Here is an 18,871-nt window from a genome sequence, read left to right on the forward strand (position 1 = left end):
TATGTTGTGCAGGTGCTGTCCCGACCAGGCCATGAGTGTCTCTCCCATAGCAATGGTTAAATAGTTTTAATACATTTCTGGATAAAAGTATTGCTTTAAATAGAACATTTCTGGCCAAAATAAAATTCAGATCAGCAAAACAAGGTTCTTTCAGCCCTGTGGGCTAACGTGGATTTTAAGACACAAAAATCTCAGAATGGTAAATTTTAAATGGCTTTAATGGTTTTCTCCAAGCACTCAGATATTCAACCATTCAACAAATACTCTTTAAATGCCTACTTTGTGCTACAGCAATGAACAAGGGAGGCCATTTAGCTTACAGTCCAGTGGAAGAGAAAAATTAAAAGGCAACTAAAATTCCCTTTGGTAAGTATTACATCAGGATAAAGGATACATGGGACAATAGACATGCAAATAGTCATTTGGGGAGAACCATAATCTTGGAATTTTAAAGATACAACATTCTAAAGTATAAATCAGTTCCAAACTTTTTTTTTTTTTTAACAAACATTAGTCTTGCACAACTCGCAGTTTTTATTTTTTAATCAAAATTGACAAATTATAAACTCATGTCAAGGAGGAAATTGTCAAAATTCTTACAAAAGAATTTTAAACCCCAAAACAAACAAAAAAATGGAAGAAATTACTCCATATTTCAGCATTCACATAAATAATTTTAAGTCTATCCTTGAGTCATGTTTAAAAATAAAGTGAGGGGAAAGTTGAAATTCTGCAAAATAAGCAGCATTTTCTAATTTTGCAAAAATGCAGAACAAACTGCCCAAACTGCCTCCCAATGACAATGAACTACGATGACAAAGCACTGGTAATGGCTCTCATGGCTGCAAAACAGCTTCCTATTGGTAGGATTCCAAAAGCTTACCGTGTGGAAACTACTTGCATGGTGCCTAAACAGGACCTGTTACGTAATGAACTTGACCCACTAAAATAATTGTCTACCACAACAAAGTATACACATTCTTATCACTTGGCTGTTTCCTTAGTTCCAACTCACATAAACATCAACAGGATATTTTTATTTGTGCTCTTGCCCATAATATAAACCTAAAAAAATCTACCCACGTCAAACATAATTTTTGAGTACTTATACATTCAAGGCAGTGTAGAGGACACAAAAACAGTTACTCCTACCCCAACGTCCTTTTGGTCTAGTAGGAAGAAATATGAACTTATTTGTATTTGTCAATTCTAACATTTATTGAGTATCATTTGATGGACTGAGTACCTACTGTGATAATCATTACTCATAAACTATTAAATGCTGAGTATCTACTATGTCCAGGGAGCCATTTAGGCATTAAAGATATACATATACCTCATCTATATCAAACATTAGCAGTAACTCTCTCAGCCCCAGCAATTCCTCTAAACCAGGGAAGCAAACTATAGCATATGTGTCATGTTTTTTATATGGATCAGGAGCTAAGAATGGTTTCACTTTTTAAAAACAGTTGAGAAAAAATCAAAGAAGAAAATTTCATGAGAAAATTCTATGAAATTCAAATTTCAGTGGCCTTAAATACAGTTTTATTGGAAAATGGTCCTACTCATCTGCTTGTTATGGTTTTCATGCTACAACAGCCAAGTTTAGAAGCTGCAACAAAGATTGGCCAACAATGTCAACCCTTGAGTAGTTGCAACAGTGACTATATGCACAGCAGTGCCAACCCTTGGTTCAAACCATCATGATAATCTCTCCACAGTCTGGATCATACCGGCAGGCATAAGCTCATACAAAGAAGCAGCAAGGAGTCTGCTCTCAGCAAAAGAGAAAAAGAGGCCATTTTCCTTCTGCTGAATGTGAACAAGGAAGTATGCAATCCCAGCTGCCACTGGCTGCCATCTAGAACCCACAGGGGAACCAGCCTTGGGATGACACCTTTGCTGAGAATAAGGGTGAGAAGCTGGAGGAATATGAGTCCTTGAAGACATTTTGAGCCACAGATCATACCACAACTGGAACCAGCCCTACGTTTAGTCTTCTTTTTAAATGAAATAAATTTCCTAATTATTTATGTGAGTTTGAGTCTGATATATATCAGTAACATAGATGGTCCCCTGACAATCAAGCAGGAATGAAAGACAACAGATCTTTACAGTATAAAACAAAGTATATGTTTTGTTCATGGTAATGTCACTATCACCACATTCAATAACTGTATTTACCAGTCACTTTACAGTGAATCCTCGTAACTATGATGTAAGTACCATCACCTTCATTTTAAAGACAGAGAAAAATACAAAGGAGCTTAGGTTTGATGACTTACTTAAGGTCAAAATCTGGTAAGCGTCAGAGCTAGTACTTGGGTCTCGTTCAGTCTGATGCTACTTTGTTGTCTAATATCATGATTTGCTCACATTTTCATCTGTTGAAGGAATCATATGATTACAATGGTACAGGGTCAGGGAGGGGAGGAGAGGTTACCGAACGCAATCTATGGGAGAAGAAGGGAGAATAGGGAAAAAATAATGAGGGAACTAAATCTGGAAGGAAATATAGGAGTCAGACAGGGAAAGGCAAGGTGGTGAGCTGTCCTAGAAGAAGAAATAGCAATGTGCAGATACTGAGGCTACAGAGTGATTTAATATGTCTGGAGCATTAATATAAAGAAGAGGAGGCAGAGAGTGTAAGAGAGGATCATGAAGAGCCTCCTCTATGCTTAGGCATCTGAACTACATCTTGAGTACTCTGAGGACATTACTTGAGGTTTTCAAATAAGGAAGTGGACAGGATCTAATTTCCACTTTATAAAGATGACTGTGACAGAAGGATGAAATAAAACCAGTTATGAGTAATTTAAGTAACAACTAATGAGAATCTAAAATATTCAACTAAAGTAACCTTAGAGTCAGAATTGGGACCTAAACTCCAGCTTCAATTTTTAATACCTCCATGATCTTTGACAAATTAACCTACTAGTTCTTCATCACCAAAAAAAAAAAAAAAAAAAAAAAAAAAAAGAATTTAGATAATTAGTGTGAGAATAAAATGCTAAAACAGAAAGAAATATACAATGTGTGATGTATAGCTAGCACTCAGTGGTAGCTATGTTTTTTTCTCTATCTTTACTGTTATTCAGTCTGTAGCTCAGCAGTGCTACAGAATTGGGAGTCATCAGTAGATTGTAGTTAAAGTTATGAAGAGCATGCAGCATGGGATTAGAAGACGCCCAAGCAAAAATCCTGGGAAGACTATCCTTTAAGGAGTAGATAAAGGAAAGGAACAAGAAGAGTTCAGTGGATTTACTACTAAGGTAGTGTCTGCTGACTTTGGACCAAAACATCTGAAGGGAAGAAGAGAAAAAAAGGGACCCACACTACTCAGTTGTAATATCTGGCTGGGTAGACTAGTCAGAGTAAAAGGAGGTTTTTGTGGATTTTGTTGTGTTTTTCTTTACATGAGAAAGCCAAAGCAAGAGGTGCATACTGTAGGAAGGAACGGAGAAGGAGAATTCTCAGAAGTAATGGCTCAAGATGTATGAGAAAATGGTGTCCCAGTCCACTGGGGGTTCCTCTGAGAGGCCCAGCATTCCTGCCCCAGTCTTCGCCTTTCCCTTAGGTGGGTGGGGACCCAAAGGTCCCTAATAGCTGTGACTGCCAAGATGAATAAGTTCTAACTGTGATGCTGGCTTATCTCCACTCAGCCACCACCCTTCTGGGTCTCCTCTTTAGTGTAAAGAAAGAAAAGAGGCTTTACCAAACTATAAGATGTATCCCCAAAACTCAGTTGTTGGACACTTTTGTATCCAAATTGGAGCAATCCCTCTCCAAGATTCCCAACTGCACTGGCTTCAGATCCTGTCTACCCACCAGGGGGCTGTAACCAGCCTCATCTCAGTAGGCCCCCACTGTCACGCAACTCAAAGGTCAATCCCTACCTACCATGTAACAAATGAGGGAGCTCTTAAAGAATGTTCTCTGGTTTCTCTGCAAAATGGCAGGGATCCTTCTGCCACAATTGAAAAATAAATAGTAAGATATTGGCTGAAGTTGGTGAAGATGTGAAATAGCTGGTGTTGAAAATATGAATCAGCATAAACTAAAAGCACACTAAGACCACAAGGCATTGGTGAAGGACCAGCTGAGCAGGAAGATCTTGAACATATGTAGTTTCTTTCAAGTTTACACCAAATCAGTAAAAGTACTTAAGCTAGTGAACTGTGTTCTTACTTAATGTTACTCTACCCTACTCAGTCATCTTAAAAGTCTCACTGATAACAATACCTTCTAAAAATCAGCTTGGGTACTTATTAACACAAATAGTGCACTACTTCTAGAAAAAAACAATAAAATAGATACAAGGGGCTTAAGAGTCTTCCACCTTCACATACATTAATTTCACTTTAAAAATGTTCTACCTCTATAATGTCACAAAGCAAATATGTGATTGAAACACTGGGCTATGTTTGGATACATGCCAGGCTCCCTAGGCCTTCAGGAATATTTACTGATTACAACTAAACAGATTGACCAGCTAGAAACCACCAAATAGTTAAATAAATCTTAAGATTCAAGAAACTAAGCATTATATTTTAGTCATGAAGAAAGTTCAATTTTTAACAAACCAATGTACCTATTGCTAGTTATTACCATTTAAGGAGGAAGATGAGCATCATATCAAGTCAATTAAAACAAATTACCAGTATTAAATGGCTTACATTCTCACAGATATTAGAATATCCCATGTATTTTATAAAGAAACAATTTTTACTTTAATAAACTCAGCAAAACATTCTTAGTATCTAAAAACAGCTACAATTTAAAGAAACTTAGCATTTAGTAATTTTAAATGGAATTTTATTACAAGGTAATAATAGATGTACAATAGCTATATTCTGTTTACAAGAAGCACAGCTAAAATCATACACAACTTTTTGCCAGTAAGTTTGAAACTTCAAAGACAGAAAACGTTTTAGAAAAATGTAACTTACTCAAATGTACCTACCAACAGAAAATATAACATATCTAACCTGACTGAAGAAGAAACAGAAATTTTAAATCGTACTGAAAACATTTAAAAAGCAAAGCAGTTTCCCCTCATGTCTACCCACACCTCACCCAGTGTGGGGGTGAAATGACAAAAAGGTTCGAATGAGTTTTACCAAATAACTATTTCTATACAAACTATGTCAAAGAACAGCAATAGAAGAAATCTTCCTAAATTCATTTATACAGCTAGAATATAACCTTGATAACAAAACCAGGAAAGAAAATGTTGGGTCAGTTTTACTCATGGATCTATGAACTAATTCAATAATACTGAAAATATATAAAACCACCACACTGGATTCTTCCCAGAAATGTAAGGATGGTTTTAAATTAGAGCATCTATTGTTATAATTTACCACCTAAAATATGAAAGGAGAAAAACCAAATATATAGTATCAATAGGTGCAGAGAAAACATTCAGTACTAATCATAATTCCTAAGGAAGTAAGGAGAGAAGGAAAAGCACGGGGAAGGGAGGGGAGGAGAGGAAAAAAGGAAGGAAATTACAGACCCACATCTAACATAAACACAGACACAAAATTGTTGACAAAATATTAGCAAATAAAGCAATATATAAAAAGGACAATTCAAATCAACCAAGTGGGACTTTGAGTGAGAAAAAGTATTTGACAAAATTCTCAACCTAGAAATACAAATTCCCCCAGTTCAATGAAAAGCATCTACAAAACACCCTGAGTTAATATTTTACTTACCTAATGGTAAAATACCAAATACTTTGCTACTAAAATCAGGAACAAAGCCCGAATGTCTATTCTCATCACTGGTATTCAACATGATACTGGAAATCCTAATTAGTGCAGTAAGGCAAGAAAAGACTGGAAAAGAAGACAGACTGTCTCTATTAAAGGGCATCATGATATTTACATAGAAAATCCCAAAGAATCTATTTTCTTAAAAAAAAAAAAAAACTACTAGAATAAATGAATTTAGCAAAGCTACAGGATATAAGGTGCGTGTATCAGTTCTATGTCTATATACTAGCAGTAAATAATGGGAAAATGAAATTTTAAAAATACCATTTCTAATAGCATCAAAAAATACAAAATATTTAGAAAAATGTTTAACAAAAAAAGTGTAAAAAGATCTCCATAGCAAAATCTACAGAAAAAGGCAGAAGGAAACTAAAAACCTAACAAATTAAGAAATATACCACTATCATAAATTAGAATGTTCAATATCAGTGTGATTAATGCTCCCAAAGTTGGTCTACGGAGTCAATGCAATTCTAATCATAAACCCTAGCATGTTTTATTCTGTGGAAATTGACAAGCTGATTCTAAAATGTATATAGATATATAAAGTATCCATAGTATTTAGAGCTACTTTAAAAGAAGCAATAAAGTAGGAGGATTTACACTACCTAATTTTAATACTTACTTTATAGCTAGAGTAATCAAGATTCTGTAATAAAGGCCTAAGGACAAATAGATAACAAAAAACAGAAGGGCTCAGGAACAGATTTATACTTACACTGTCATTTGCTTTTTGACAAAGGCTCCAAAAGGAATCTAATAACGAAAGCAAAGTCTTTTCAATACATGGTGCTAGAACTGAAATTCCATATAGAAAAATGTAAATGTAATTCAACATTAATGTGAAAACATTCATAGACAAACATAAAAAGTAAAACTATCAAACTTCTAGAAGAAAACAAAAGAGGATAGCTTTGAGACTTGAGAACGTGCAGTTTCTTAGAACACAGAAAGCAAAAACAGAAAAAAAAATATAAACATTAAAAATAAAAAAATAAAAAGGTAAGTTATAGACTGGGAGAAATATGTGCTATATATATCTGAAAAGAACTTCTATCCAGAATACATGAAGAATTACAGCTCAGCAACAAAAAACAATAAAATCAGAAATGAGTAAAAGAGAAACTTCACTAAAGATAATGGGTGTAGCCAATAAGCACAAGAAAAAGTGCTTGACATCATTATTCATCAGGGAAATGCAAATGTAAACTACAGTAAGAAGCCACGGTACACCCACCAGAATGGCTAAAATTAAAAAGACTGACACCACCAAATGTTGGTACATATGTAGAACAACCAATTCCACACATTGTCAGTGGGAGTATAAAATATATTGTACAACTACTCTGCAAAAGAGTTTAACAGTTTCTTAATAAAACTAAACATACACCTACCCTATAGCCCAGTAATCCCTCTCTTGCTCAAGAGAAATAAAAACATATATCAAAAAAGGCTTCTATACTATTCAGATAATTTTATTCATAATAACCCAAAACTAGGAATACCCCAAGTGTCCACCAATAAAAGATTGGGTTAAAAAACTGTGCTATACAACATGAATGGAGCTGGGGGTCACTATCCTAACCAAACTAACACAGGAACAGAGAACCATGTTCTTACTAATACTAATAAGTGGAAGCAAAACATTGACCACTTATGCACACAAAGAAGGGAAAAACAGACACTGGGGCCTACTTGAGGGTAGAGGGCGGGAGGAAGGTGAAGATCCAAAAAACTACTCATCAGGTACTAATCTTATTACCTGTGTGACAAAATTATCTGTACGCCAAACCCCTGTGACATGCAATTTACCCAATTTAACCTGCACATGTACCCCTGAACCTAAAATAAAAGCTTTGAAAAAACTGTGCTATAGTCAGACACTGGAATACGATTTGGCAATAAAAAGGAACAAGTGACTGTGTATACAACATAAATGAACTCAAAAATATTATGCTGAGTGAAAGAAGACTTTGCAAAAAAAAGTACTTGCAAAAGGAAGTTCTAGAATTGAAAACACTAATCGATGATCAAAAAATGTAGTACAATGGCTGCCTCTGATGGCAGAGGTGGGGGCAAGAAAAGGGCTTGAGAGAACCTCACAGGGTGATGAAAATATTCCCTATCCTAATAGGTTGTTGTTTTACAAAAGTAGAAATGGATATAAAAACTCCTCAGATCAGACACTAAAATTTGTGCAATTCACTATGTGACAATTTTACCTCACAGGAAAAAACAAACGCACGCTAAGCTCTAGTTAGCTACAGGCACACGTAAATGTTTAGGAAAGCGAAATATACTAACACCTGCAACTTACTTCGAAAGGCAGGAAAGAATAAGATTGGTAGATAAGACAAAGCAAATCTATCAAGATGTTAACTGTTGTAGCATGGTGGACTCATTACAGAAGTCTTTCAACTTGGATACATATTTTTAAAGTTTCATTAAAAAATGTTAATTTAAAAATACTATTGAAAATATTTTTTAAAATATAAAGTACCCAGACTTAATCTAATAAAAGATGTATATGACTTTCAAATAAGATTATAAAAATTGTCAGACTTAAATCCATAAGAAATTATAGGCCAGGCACAGGGCTCACACCCGTAATCTCAGCCCTCTAGAAGTCGACATGAGCAGATCACTTGAGCCCAGGAGTTTGAGAGCAGACAGGCCAACATGGTAAAACCCCATCTGTACAAGAAATATGAAAATTAGCCAGGCATGGTGGTACACACCTGTAGTCCCAGCTACCGGGGAGGCCGAGGTCAGAGGATCACTGCAGCCTGGGAAGTCAAGGTTGCCACAGCACTCCAGCCTGGGTGAAAGAGCAAGGCCTTGTCAAAAAAAAAAAAAAAAAAAAAAAGAAGATGAGGAAGAAGAAAAGAAAATAAAAAAGAGAAGAGAAGAGAAGAAGAGAAGAGAAAGCAGGCCGGCCAGTCAGCCAGGTACATAGGAAGATTCAGTATTATAAACATCTGTATTTCTCCCAAATTGTTCTATAGATTCAATACAACGCCAGTAAAAATTCTCAAATATTTTTCATGAACGTATTTGATAAGCAGATTCTAAGATCTAGAGAAATGGATGAGGAAAGGTCCCAAAGCAGCAAACACAATAGTGAAAAAGGCAGGGTAGAAGGACACGCCCTATCAGATACGTGGACTCACTACAGACCTACAGTGAGCAACTCAGTTTGGTGTTGCTTCTACGCGCCTGGAACAAAATACAGCCTGATGTATTCATGCACAAGAGGTGATGCTGCAGACTAGGGTAAAAAGATGACAAATCAACTAACAGTACAGGACATTTTTATTTGCCCTTTAAAAAAAAAATACTGAATTAGATCCCTACTAACAAAATATACAATAAAATGCTACACCAGGTGGTTCAGAGATCTAAATGTAAAAAACCAACGTTTCAGATCTTTTAGAGAAAAATACAAGAATAATTCATGACATCTGTGTTATGTGTCTTCCATAAAGTGTAAAGGTGTGAACCATAAAGTAGAAAATAGAAAAATTCTATTAATATATTAAAATCTTAAAATTCTGTTCAACAACGTATACCATAAAAAATGAAAATGCGAGTAACCACAGACTAGGAGAAGTCCTTTATCACAAATAATCAAAAGGTTCAGGATACAAAAAAAATTCTACCTATCGATACTACAAATACAAAACAAAAACAGAAAAATAGGGAAGGTATATGAACAGGCAATTCATAGGAGGAAACACAAGGCTATGCTCACCAGTAACTTCACTAGTAATTAGAAAAATGCAAGTTTACACCATCAAGTACTACTTCACACCCACTCAACTGGCAAATATTAAACTTTACCAAATGTTGATAATGTGATGATGGCACAGAAAAAGCTCTTATTCATTCGGGGCAGAAGTGTAAGTTGATACAATCACTTCGGGGTTAAAAAATGGCAATATCCAGTAAAGTCTAAGCGTGTACTTTCTACGACCCACAATTCCAATTCCAGATTATGCTCCAGAAAAACACTCAGACATGTATGCATGGGGACAGACAGGCACATACATGTTCAGGGCAGCATTATTTGAAAGAAAAAAAAAGTGGCCTGCGATAGGATGGCTAAACGAAAAGCAAGGCATAGTCATAAGGTGTAGAACTACACAAGTGAAAATAAAGAACTGGAGTTTGGAGGAATTTCAAACAAATGGTGTCAAAATAGTATGCCAAGTAGAAGCCTGTTCACAAAACTTTTAATACACGCTATACAGTATATATATGTGTGTGTGTGTATATATATGTATATAGGTATATTTCTACACATAGGGATATAGATATACTTCCTGAGCAGTTTTCAAATACACTGATTTAACAATAGATATAGTTTACACGTGTGGATACATAATGTGTGATGTGCAACATGTTATACATTATTTTGTGCATATATACCTACATTTATAGTAATGACTATCATAAAATGTTTAACAATGGTTAGGAAGGAATACCACAGGAGAGGAAAATCTAGGAATCTGATGTTTCATTTCTTCACCTATATGGTGGGTACATGGGTATCCACTGCATTAGTCTCTACACTTATTTATAGGCTTAAATATGTACTATTTCAAATACATACAATTTTAAAGAGCAATACATAGAAATATTTTTATTATAAAGGTTAGAGAACTAGCTCTCTGCCAAAAAGCAAATCCATGAAACCACTTACAAAAACTCAGTGACAAACATCTTATACAAATTGCCTTGACTCAAAGAAAGGAGAAGTAAAGTTAAATGCTAGATATTCTTTCAACAAATATTTACAACACAGATTTTGAGATTTATGTAAGTTAAAAAATTAACTGCCCTAAACAAAATTTACAAGTGAAACTAAGACCAAAAGAGTCTTTCCAGAATACCAAGAAAATTGACATTGAAAGCAGTGTGTGAAAGACAGGGAGAAAAACTGTATATTAGAAGTATAATAAATAAGAAAAAGAAGTTACAGACAGGACAGAATAACAAAATAACAGTGACTCTGCACTATGGAATGGTAGAAATGGCTGTCAAAGCTATGTAAGATATGAGAAAAGGCAGTTACAACAATGCTGGTTGTGAAATAAAATTATCAAAGGATATTCTCCTACTTTAAGACTGATCCTTGCTGGCTTAAGTGCAGGATGAGTCACTGGGTTCAACGTGTGGGCACACATGTAAGAGAGAAGTGCTGGCATTTCTCCAAGCACAGAGATAGTGGGTGCCCTTGGAAACCTTACTACAACTGGTCAGTAACTACCCCCAGCCTCCAGCTCCCTACCCCTCAACTAAGTCAATTCACCAACGCTGTCTACTCTGGAGCACACAAAGTATCTATGGCAGACGATGACAGTCACATGACTAGGCAAGCGACCTGGATCTCACAGGGGCCCAAATAGCCCAGATCCCTTAAAAGATGATTTTCTGTTTAAAAAAAGTTATTCACCAAGGGAGCTCAACATTTCCTTTGAGTCTAACAGGTTATCTAGACCAAATTTGTCCTCAGCTGTGGCCAATTTGATATGAACTAAATTATATTCAGTGATTTGCCATTAAAAGATAACCACATCAGCCAAAGGTAACCAAGAAAGGTAATCCCTGAAAAACAAAGATCAAATGCAGAACAAAAGCCTGAAGCATCCCTCACATCGCGGGAATAAAATACTAAAATTAAAAAATAATGACTAACAAGAAAATACCATCTTAGCTCCCAGCAGTACCAGAAAAAAGTGTAATAAAAAAGTTAAAGCACTGGCCTCCAGACTATACTCCCACAGTGGTACACAGGAAAGAAAAGAACATCCTGAATCCTTAGTCCTCTAATAAAAATGGCCAGAGCTGCAGGATCGAACAAGAGAAACTCATCAAACCCACATGTGCAGTGCAGAGCCGACACTAGCAGCAGGTAATGAAGCAAGCAGCCCTTGCACCTCCACATTTCCCGATAGATGGCTAAGGCTTTTCCCCAGAGGTTTAGGTGGGATGTAGATAGGTTCTATGTACACACAGCGTTTATTTAAGAGAAGTTCATTTGAAAAACATTTTTGTACCTTGGTATAGAATGAAGTCAAGCCATTTAGAGGTGATGCAGAAATATTCAAGCCACAAACTAAGTTGCATATTTTCATGATGTTAAAACAGTGGCTGGAATTACATCAAAAGACTAAAATATATCTGAGCCTTGGTAAGATAAAATAATGTTACAGATTTCTGAGCCATTAAGGGCAAATCACCAACTTGAAAGTTGATGTGCAAATGGATACTTACACCTCCAGAAGCCGAGAGAAATGTATCAAGTAGTCCTCAAAGCATAGTATAAACTCTACCTCAAGAACATACATTTTACTTAACACAAAGATGCTAGGGGAAATAAAAATAAATAAATAAATAAGAAAAAATCATCAAAAAAGTCAAAGCACGCAATGGCCTGATGACATCTACGCTTTTATATTCTCCAAAGTTTTGCATTCACCCCTACTATTAGACGTACTTTAATGGCAACAACTAAGAAACACAAAGGCATATGAAATCAGTATTAGTGACATCAAAACTCTGAAAACAAAATAGATAACAATTCTTTACATTTAAGGAGGCTGGGAACCGAGATTTTTAGCAATTCTTGGTTCTGGTCCTTGCATAGATATGATCCAGGTCATCAGATTCTTTCTCCCAAACTGCACTAGCTTTCTGGTGAAAAGAGTTTTTCTATTGGAACCAGATAGCTAGTGGCTAAATATGTGATATTAACTAACAACAAGATGGACAGACCCTATGAGCCTTTATCCAAGTTCCTCTGTTGATAATTGGCTGAAAATGAAAAGGTCATACATTCATTTTCTAATAATCTTTATGAGAGATTATTTTAAAGCAAGACTAAAATATAGTCCAAGATATAGAACTTTGACTTCCACAGGCCACCAGAGGTTAACTGGTCTCTGGAAAATGTGTTCATAAACTCCCTCAGAACATTATTTAGTGCTTGGTTTCATATGATCTGGTCAGGATGGACAAAATGCTGTTGAACTGAACACAAAACAGTTGACAGTTCTTGCAGCGAAAGAATTATGGTCTTCCTATCTTTTCATCGTAGAATGACTAATGGAGGATTAAGCAATTGGTTCTGATGGTCTTTGGCTAAAGGAAGAAAATTTTGCTAGGGCCTCTTCATTCAAGGGCTCCACAATGCCATCAGCAGTGCATTGTATCCCTCAGTTACTTAGTAATCTAAGAGACACTCAAAGTAGAAAGAAAAAAAAGAAGCTAAACTCAGAAGTGTGTTTCTAAATGACAAATACTCATCAAATGAAGCTGTTATGTTTTACAGGTAGTACATGAATGTATTTCATTCTAATTAAGCCAAAACAGACTGCACAATCTACTGAGAGACCTTGAGAGAGTTAAAAAGTAGCTAAGAGTTTTTAAGTGCTTATCTATCAATAGTTTTGAGTATTTGTAGATGGATTAAATAATAATAATAATAATCAAAAACTGCTATTATATAACCCGAAGCTTCAAACTAAGGGGGAAGTGTTCTACAGTGACACCTAGTGGTAAAAAGTAATGTAGTAGCAGGAGACCGAGTAGCAGGACAAAATAAACAGGGAGATGGAAAGCTGCTAGGAGATACAGGGAGGTAAGGGGTGATACTCAAAAGGGAAAAGTTAAATAAACAAACAAACAAACAGAAAACATCACACATACCAGTGTCTACAAAATAAGCCCAAAAGGACATCATGTTCCTTCTTTGCCAAAATATTTTCAAATCAATAAATGTGAAAAAGGTTTCTCCTGGGCCCAACTGGTCATGCAAGTCCAGCTCTACATGCAAATTAAAGGTAAGAAGTTCAATTTATTCATGTTTCTTTTATATTACAAAGAGTAAAACTGAAAAAAAAAGGAAAACTGAACTCTGTAGAAAACCATTTTATCATTTTTCAGTTTAAGTTGAATAAAAAAGAGACACTTGCTTTAAAAATCTGTGTGGTATAAATTCCCCAAATTCCAGCTTCCAAACATCACTTTTCAGCAAAATGACCACGAAGATAAAGTTTGGCCAGAAAAAAAAATAACAATAATCACCTTTTCCCTAAAATGCATGTTTCAAATGACTGGGTTCTTTTTTCCCCATACTTTCACATAAAAACTTAAGAAATAATAATGTTTAATGTGACCAATGCCATCATCTTCTGATTCTCAATGTAAGACATCTCAAAAAACGTACTATTTGAACACATATACTTCTTCTCAAACTAAAATTTCAAATATTGTTTCAAATACAATTTTTGTCAAGAGAAATGTAATTGGTGATAGGACAAAAGTATAGTTTTCTCCAATAATTAAGCGCAGTACTCATGGAAACAGCCAGAAGAAAACTTGATAATCTAGTTTAACTCCAATTACATATTAGAGAACCTAAAATTCAAGTAGCATGGCAAAATGAATAACAGAAAACCTGGGTTCTGAGTCTTGGTTCTTCCAGTAATTAGTTGAGTTTCCATGAACTAAATAACCTTCAATGAACTCGACAACTTTTCTGGGCATTAATTTCCTCATCTGTATGATTTGTGCAGGAAACTAAATGGGTCTCACAGTATGCCACTGCTAAAAAGTCTTTGATTTTCCCAGTAGAAGGGAATGGTTTGCACAACGTCTGTACCTTAATGACCAAGTAAACATAGCATTGAAAGAAAAGCCGGCATTATCTTTTGAGTACAGCCTACTACACACGACACTGCACTTTAACTGTTTAGGATGATGGAAAGAAATGGTTTCCATGCCTAGTGCCTTCTATCTGGCACACGGGCAGAACTCAGTATCTACTGGAGAAAAAAAAAACCTGCGGATATGCGAATAAATAATACTCATTATGTAACATGCAGGGCTCCAATATCAACTTTTGTTTTTGTATCACGGGCATTCCTTCCTTTTACATAGTCTTTTACATACTATGTCTGTTTCATGACTATTAGAGAAATCAATGTGTAAAATGCTTAAAAGGCTGTAGATCCTCAAATATGGGCAGAGTTTGTTCTAAAATGCCTGAGTATGAAAGTTAGGGGAAGTTAATTTAAGTCACTGCATTTCCTAAACCTATCTCTTGCCTTTTAAAATGCTTCAAATAGTTATGGGGTAGGGATAGAAACGTGACACACATTTCCCAATATTACTTCTCACCAATAAGAGGCCATATAAAATGACTTCCTCAGATGCAATCAGCCCTCTACTCATAAACACAAAAATGAAATGGAATGAAGATATGCTTCACCGGTAAATAGCTACAGAAACCTTTTGAAAACAACTAACATCAAAGTCTGGTTAATCAGCTTTCTCTGCTTAGTGCCCTAAGAGGCACAATGGGTTCTTCTCATTTAGCGATGTTAAAAAGAGTAGCCTCAGTCCGCTGAGGCAATTAATCTATCCCTCTGCAGGTTTAAGGAAGTGACATTTAAGAACAAGTGAAAAAGGAACACAGTTTTACCTATGTCGGAGGTGAATTAATATGCTTGCACTGTGCGTACATCTTTACATTTAGAATACAAATATTAGTCCTTATAATGTAAATTTGTGCAATGGATTTAATGCACTACTTTCCCCATTAAAATTTATTCATTCATTCACTACTCAAATATTTATTGAGCACCTATTATGGGACAGGAACATTCTAGGAGTTGGGGATACGGAGAGAATGAGCCAAACACAACACACATGAAAGTTATAAGACAAGTTCAGATAGTGACAAGTGCTATAAAGAAAATACTTCTTTGACTATAGCTATCTGATTCATTTTCTTGGTATATTATGAACTCATGATCTGTAGATCTCAGCGAACAAAGAGCCTAAATCACTTCAAGTGAAGTTTACAGCTCACATTCCATACACATGCGTATTGCAGCTTCAATATCCTAAATATAAGTCAAAAGAAGTATAAAAGAAACCGAGAACCACTGAAATATGAGACGAAACAGATTTAAAAATCTGTTCTCTCTCTGCTGGATATGCACATGAACGAGGAGAAAGGTGAATAGCCAATCGATTTTATTTTAAGTAAAAGTGGTAAAAATAGAGACGCTCGTTCAGTATTTCATGACATTCTAAGGTATTTTAAAGGTAACTGCAACGCATACTAAGAAAGCTACACACAAGCAAAAATATTTAACATAATTTCCAGAGCATTCAAATCACTCCCAACTTCTCCCCCCCACCCCCCGCCCCCAGACGCCCCCACTTTCACCTCATTTAAATTGCTCTGAAACACTGCTGGTTAGGCAGGAACTCACTTTCCCTGACTTTGGCTCATTTTCAACTCCTCAAAACATGCAAGGCAAAGGATAAATTGTTTTCTTACTCCCATTTCAATTCCACGGAAAGCCAAGACACACGCTCAGCAACCTCTGTCTCGGCTGCGCCCAGCAGGTGAAAGAACCGCTGGGAAGGGGCTCCCCGAGACCACCATCCCGACGGCTCGGACCCCGGTCCGCCTTGCCCCTCGCCCGCCCGCCAGGCCCGCCGAGCGCGGCCTCCGCCCTGCGCGCCTAAAGCAGGAGCGTCGCGGGGGATGGAGGTGGCGTGCAGTGGGATCTGGGGAGATGCACCCGCAGCGCCCGCCGCGCCACCCGGCTCTCTACCCCGAGGCGCGGCCCCGGATCCCCGCCCCGCAGGGCCTCTGACCTCTCCGGGCCCCGGGGCTGCTGCTGCCCCCGCTGCTGCCCGCACTCGTGCTACTGCTGCCGGAGCCGCTGCTGCTGCTGTTGCCGCTACCCTTGGCATTCTTACGCTGGGCCATCGCACGCTCCGCGGGGGCTGGCGAGGGCTGGTGGGCTTCCTCAGTGCGCAGGGGGACACACGCGACACGGGAGTCGCTGGCGGCGGCGGCGGGCGCTGGAGCGGGTTTGGGCCGCTGCTCCTGCAGCAGAGCCTGTGCCTCGGCACCGCCCGCAGCACCTCAGAGGACTTATCACCCGCGTGCCGGCTGCGCGCTCCCGCCCTCGCGTGTACGAACTTGTGACTGCCTCCCGGGGCGAGAGCGCGCGGCTCGCCTCCCGACGGCCACGCCCCTTCCCGGCCTCGCCCCGCCCCCGGAAGGCTGAGTGACGGCTCCTGGGACCGAATCGCAAGGGCCCTTACGAGGCGGCGGTACCCTGCCGCGCTCCCGGCCCTTGCTCACTTAGGGCAGTTAGGGCGCTACGCAGCTGCCTGTGAGCGCGAACCTCTTTCGGCTTTGCAGTCTGTCCCGGTCCTTTGGAACGTGGCAAACGTGGAAGCCGAGAGGGTTCTCGCGAGCGTTGGCAGACCCCGCTTCTTAGCGATGGGACAGGGCGCGGTGCAGGGTAGGCGGACACGTGGGCCACCCTTGGGCGGAGTGCGCCGCCTCTAGGCCTTTCACTGGGAATTTTGTCCGTTTTCCCTATACAAGGAAAGGAAGGAGTGCAAGCTCGCTTCTTGCAAAAGAGATCCCTATTTCTTGTCCTGATTAATACTGACATTTCTGAAATGATGCTATTAGGACTAGTTCAATGCTTAAACCGTATGAGTTCATCCATTTGGTGCTAAAGCAGGAATTTAGTTCGTTTGTGCCATCAATATTTTCAAAGACTCTTAGTTAAGGAAGGAAAATGCAAATGTGAAACAAAAAGTTCATTTTCTTATCCTGGATAGCACCCTCTATCTGAAATCCCTGCCTGCTTTGCTAACGCCTGGGCCTGTGCTGCCTGGGCCTGTGCTGCCTGAGAATTCCTAACAGGGTATTAAAATGTCTTGGCACGTGGTTGAACCAGACAAGGACTTGAGGTCAGCCACGTCTTTATCATCTTTGTGTCACCATTGCTAACACCATGCCCAATGTGTAATAGACAAGCAAGAAATGCTTAGTGATTTGATACATTTCTGTCAATGGCTGAACCCACAGCTCTTGATCATGTTTCGTAGCAACCCCTGCGAGTGTCTCAGGAGGGCTCAGGGACCAGAGAGAAGAGTTGCAATGTGGCGTCTGGTTTCATTCCTCTTCTCCAGCCCCACAAACCCACCCACCCACCCCGACCTTCGGAAGCACTCCCGCCTCCCCCCGGCCCCATGCCTTTTCAGCTGTGGATAGTTGGATGCTGCTTGACCCTACCCTGATGATGCACAGAAACCCCCCAGGGGTCGTGTTGCATGGTAAAGAGAATGCTTTCTTTACCTTTTGTCAAATAGTGTTAGGCTATTATCAAGAGACAGCGAGATGGGAGAGTTCACAGAGTTTTTACTGAAGCAGCTTTCTCAGCTTTTATCTTGTGGCATCTCCTTCTGCCTCCGCATATTCTTTCTCCCATTCAGGGCCCCCTTACAACCCTCTATTATATTATTTCAATGAAGGAGGTGGAGAACTGGATTAAGAGACAAATCTGAGTGATGGTGCTTCATATAAAATAAAAATGAGAGCTAAACTTCAAAACACAATGCTCTAGCCCCCCGCCCCAAGATATTTTTACTCTTAAATTCTCACAAAACCCTGTAGTCATATCAATTTTTTAAAAAAATGAGACATTGGAAGCTCAGAGAGATAAAACAAAATAAGGTCATTGTATTTGTCCGTTTTCACACTGCGGATAAAGACATACCCGAGACTGGAAAGAAAAAGGGGTTTAACTGGACTTACAGTTCCACATGGCTGGGGAGGCCTCAGAATCATGGCAGGAAGTGAAAGGTACTTCTTATGTGGAAGTGGCAAGAGAAAATGAGGAAGAAGTAAAAGCAGAACCCCCCGATAAACACATTAGGTTTCATGAGAATTAATTCACCATCATGAGAATAGCACAGGAAAGACGGGCCCCCATGATTCAATTACCTCCCCCTGAGTCCTTCCCAAAACACATGGGAATTCTGAGAGATACAATTCGATGTTGAGATTTGAATGGGATCACAGCCAAATTTTATTATTCCACCCCAGTCCCTCCAAATTTCATGCCCTCACGTTTCAAAAGCAATCATGCTTTCCCAACAGTTCCCCAAAGTCTTAACTCATTTCAACATTAACCCCAAAGTCCACAATCCAAAGTCTCATCTGAAACAAGGCAAGTCCCTTCTACCTATGAGCCTGTAAA

At 38.3% G+C, this 18,871-nt stretch overlaps 1 protein-coding gene across 30 annotated transcripts in view; it reads right to left on the reverse strand.

Annotated features, from left to right (window-relative positions):
- Positions 1-16,799, reverse strand: part of ASPH (aspartate beta-hydroxylase) — a 220,607-nt gene extending 203,808 nt beyond the window's left edge. For all 30 annotated transcript variants that reach the window (XM_065519270.1, XM_005563404.4, XM_073998846.1 and 27 more), the window contains exon 1: positions 16,461-16,799. In XM_065519270.1, the coding sequence (XP_065375342.1) occupies positions 16,461-16,575 (115 nt within the window). In that variant the 5' untranslated portion in view covers positions 16,576-16,799. The remainder of the gene's footprint in view (positions 1-16,460) is intronic.
- Positions 16,800-18,871: the final 2,072 nt, after the last annotated feature.

This window comes from Macaca fascicularis, chromosome 8 (genome assembly GCF_037993035.2).
Source record: "Macaca fascicularis isolate 582-1 chromosome 8, T2T-MFA8v1.1".
Classification (NCBI taxonomy): Eukaryota; Metazoa; Chordata; class Mammalia; order Primates; family Cercopithecidae; genus Macaca; species Macaca fascicularis.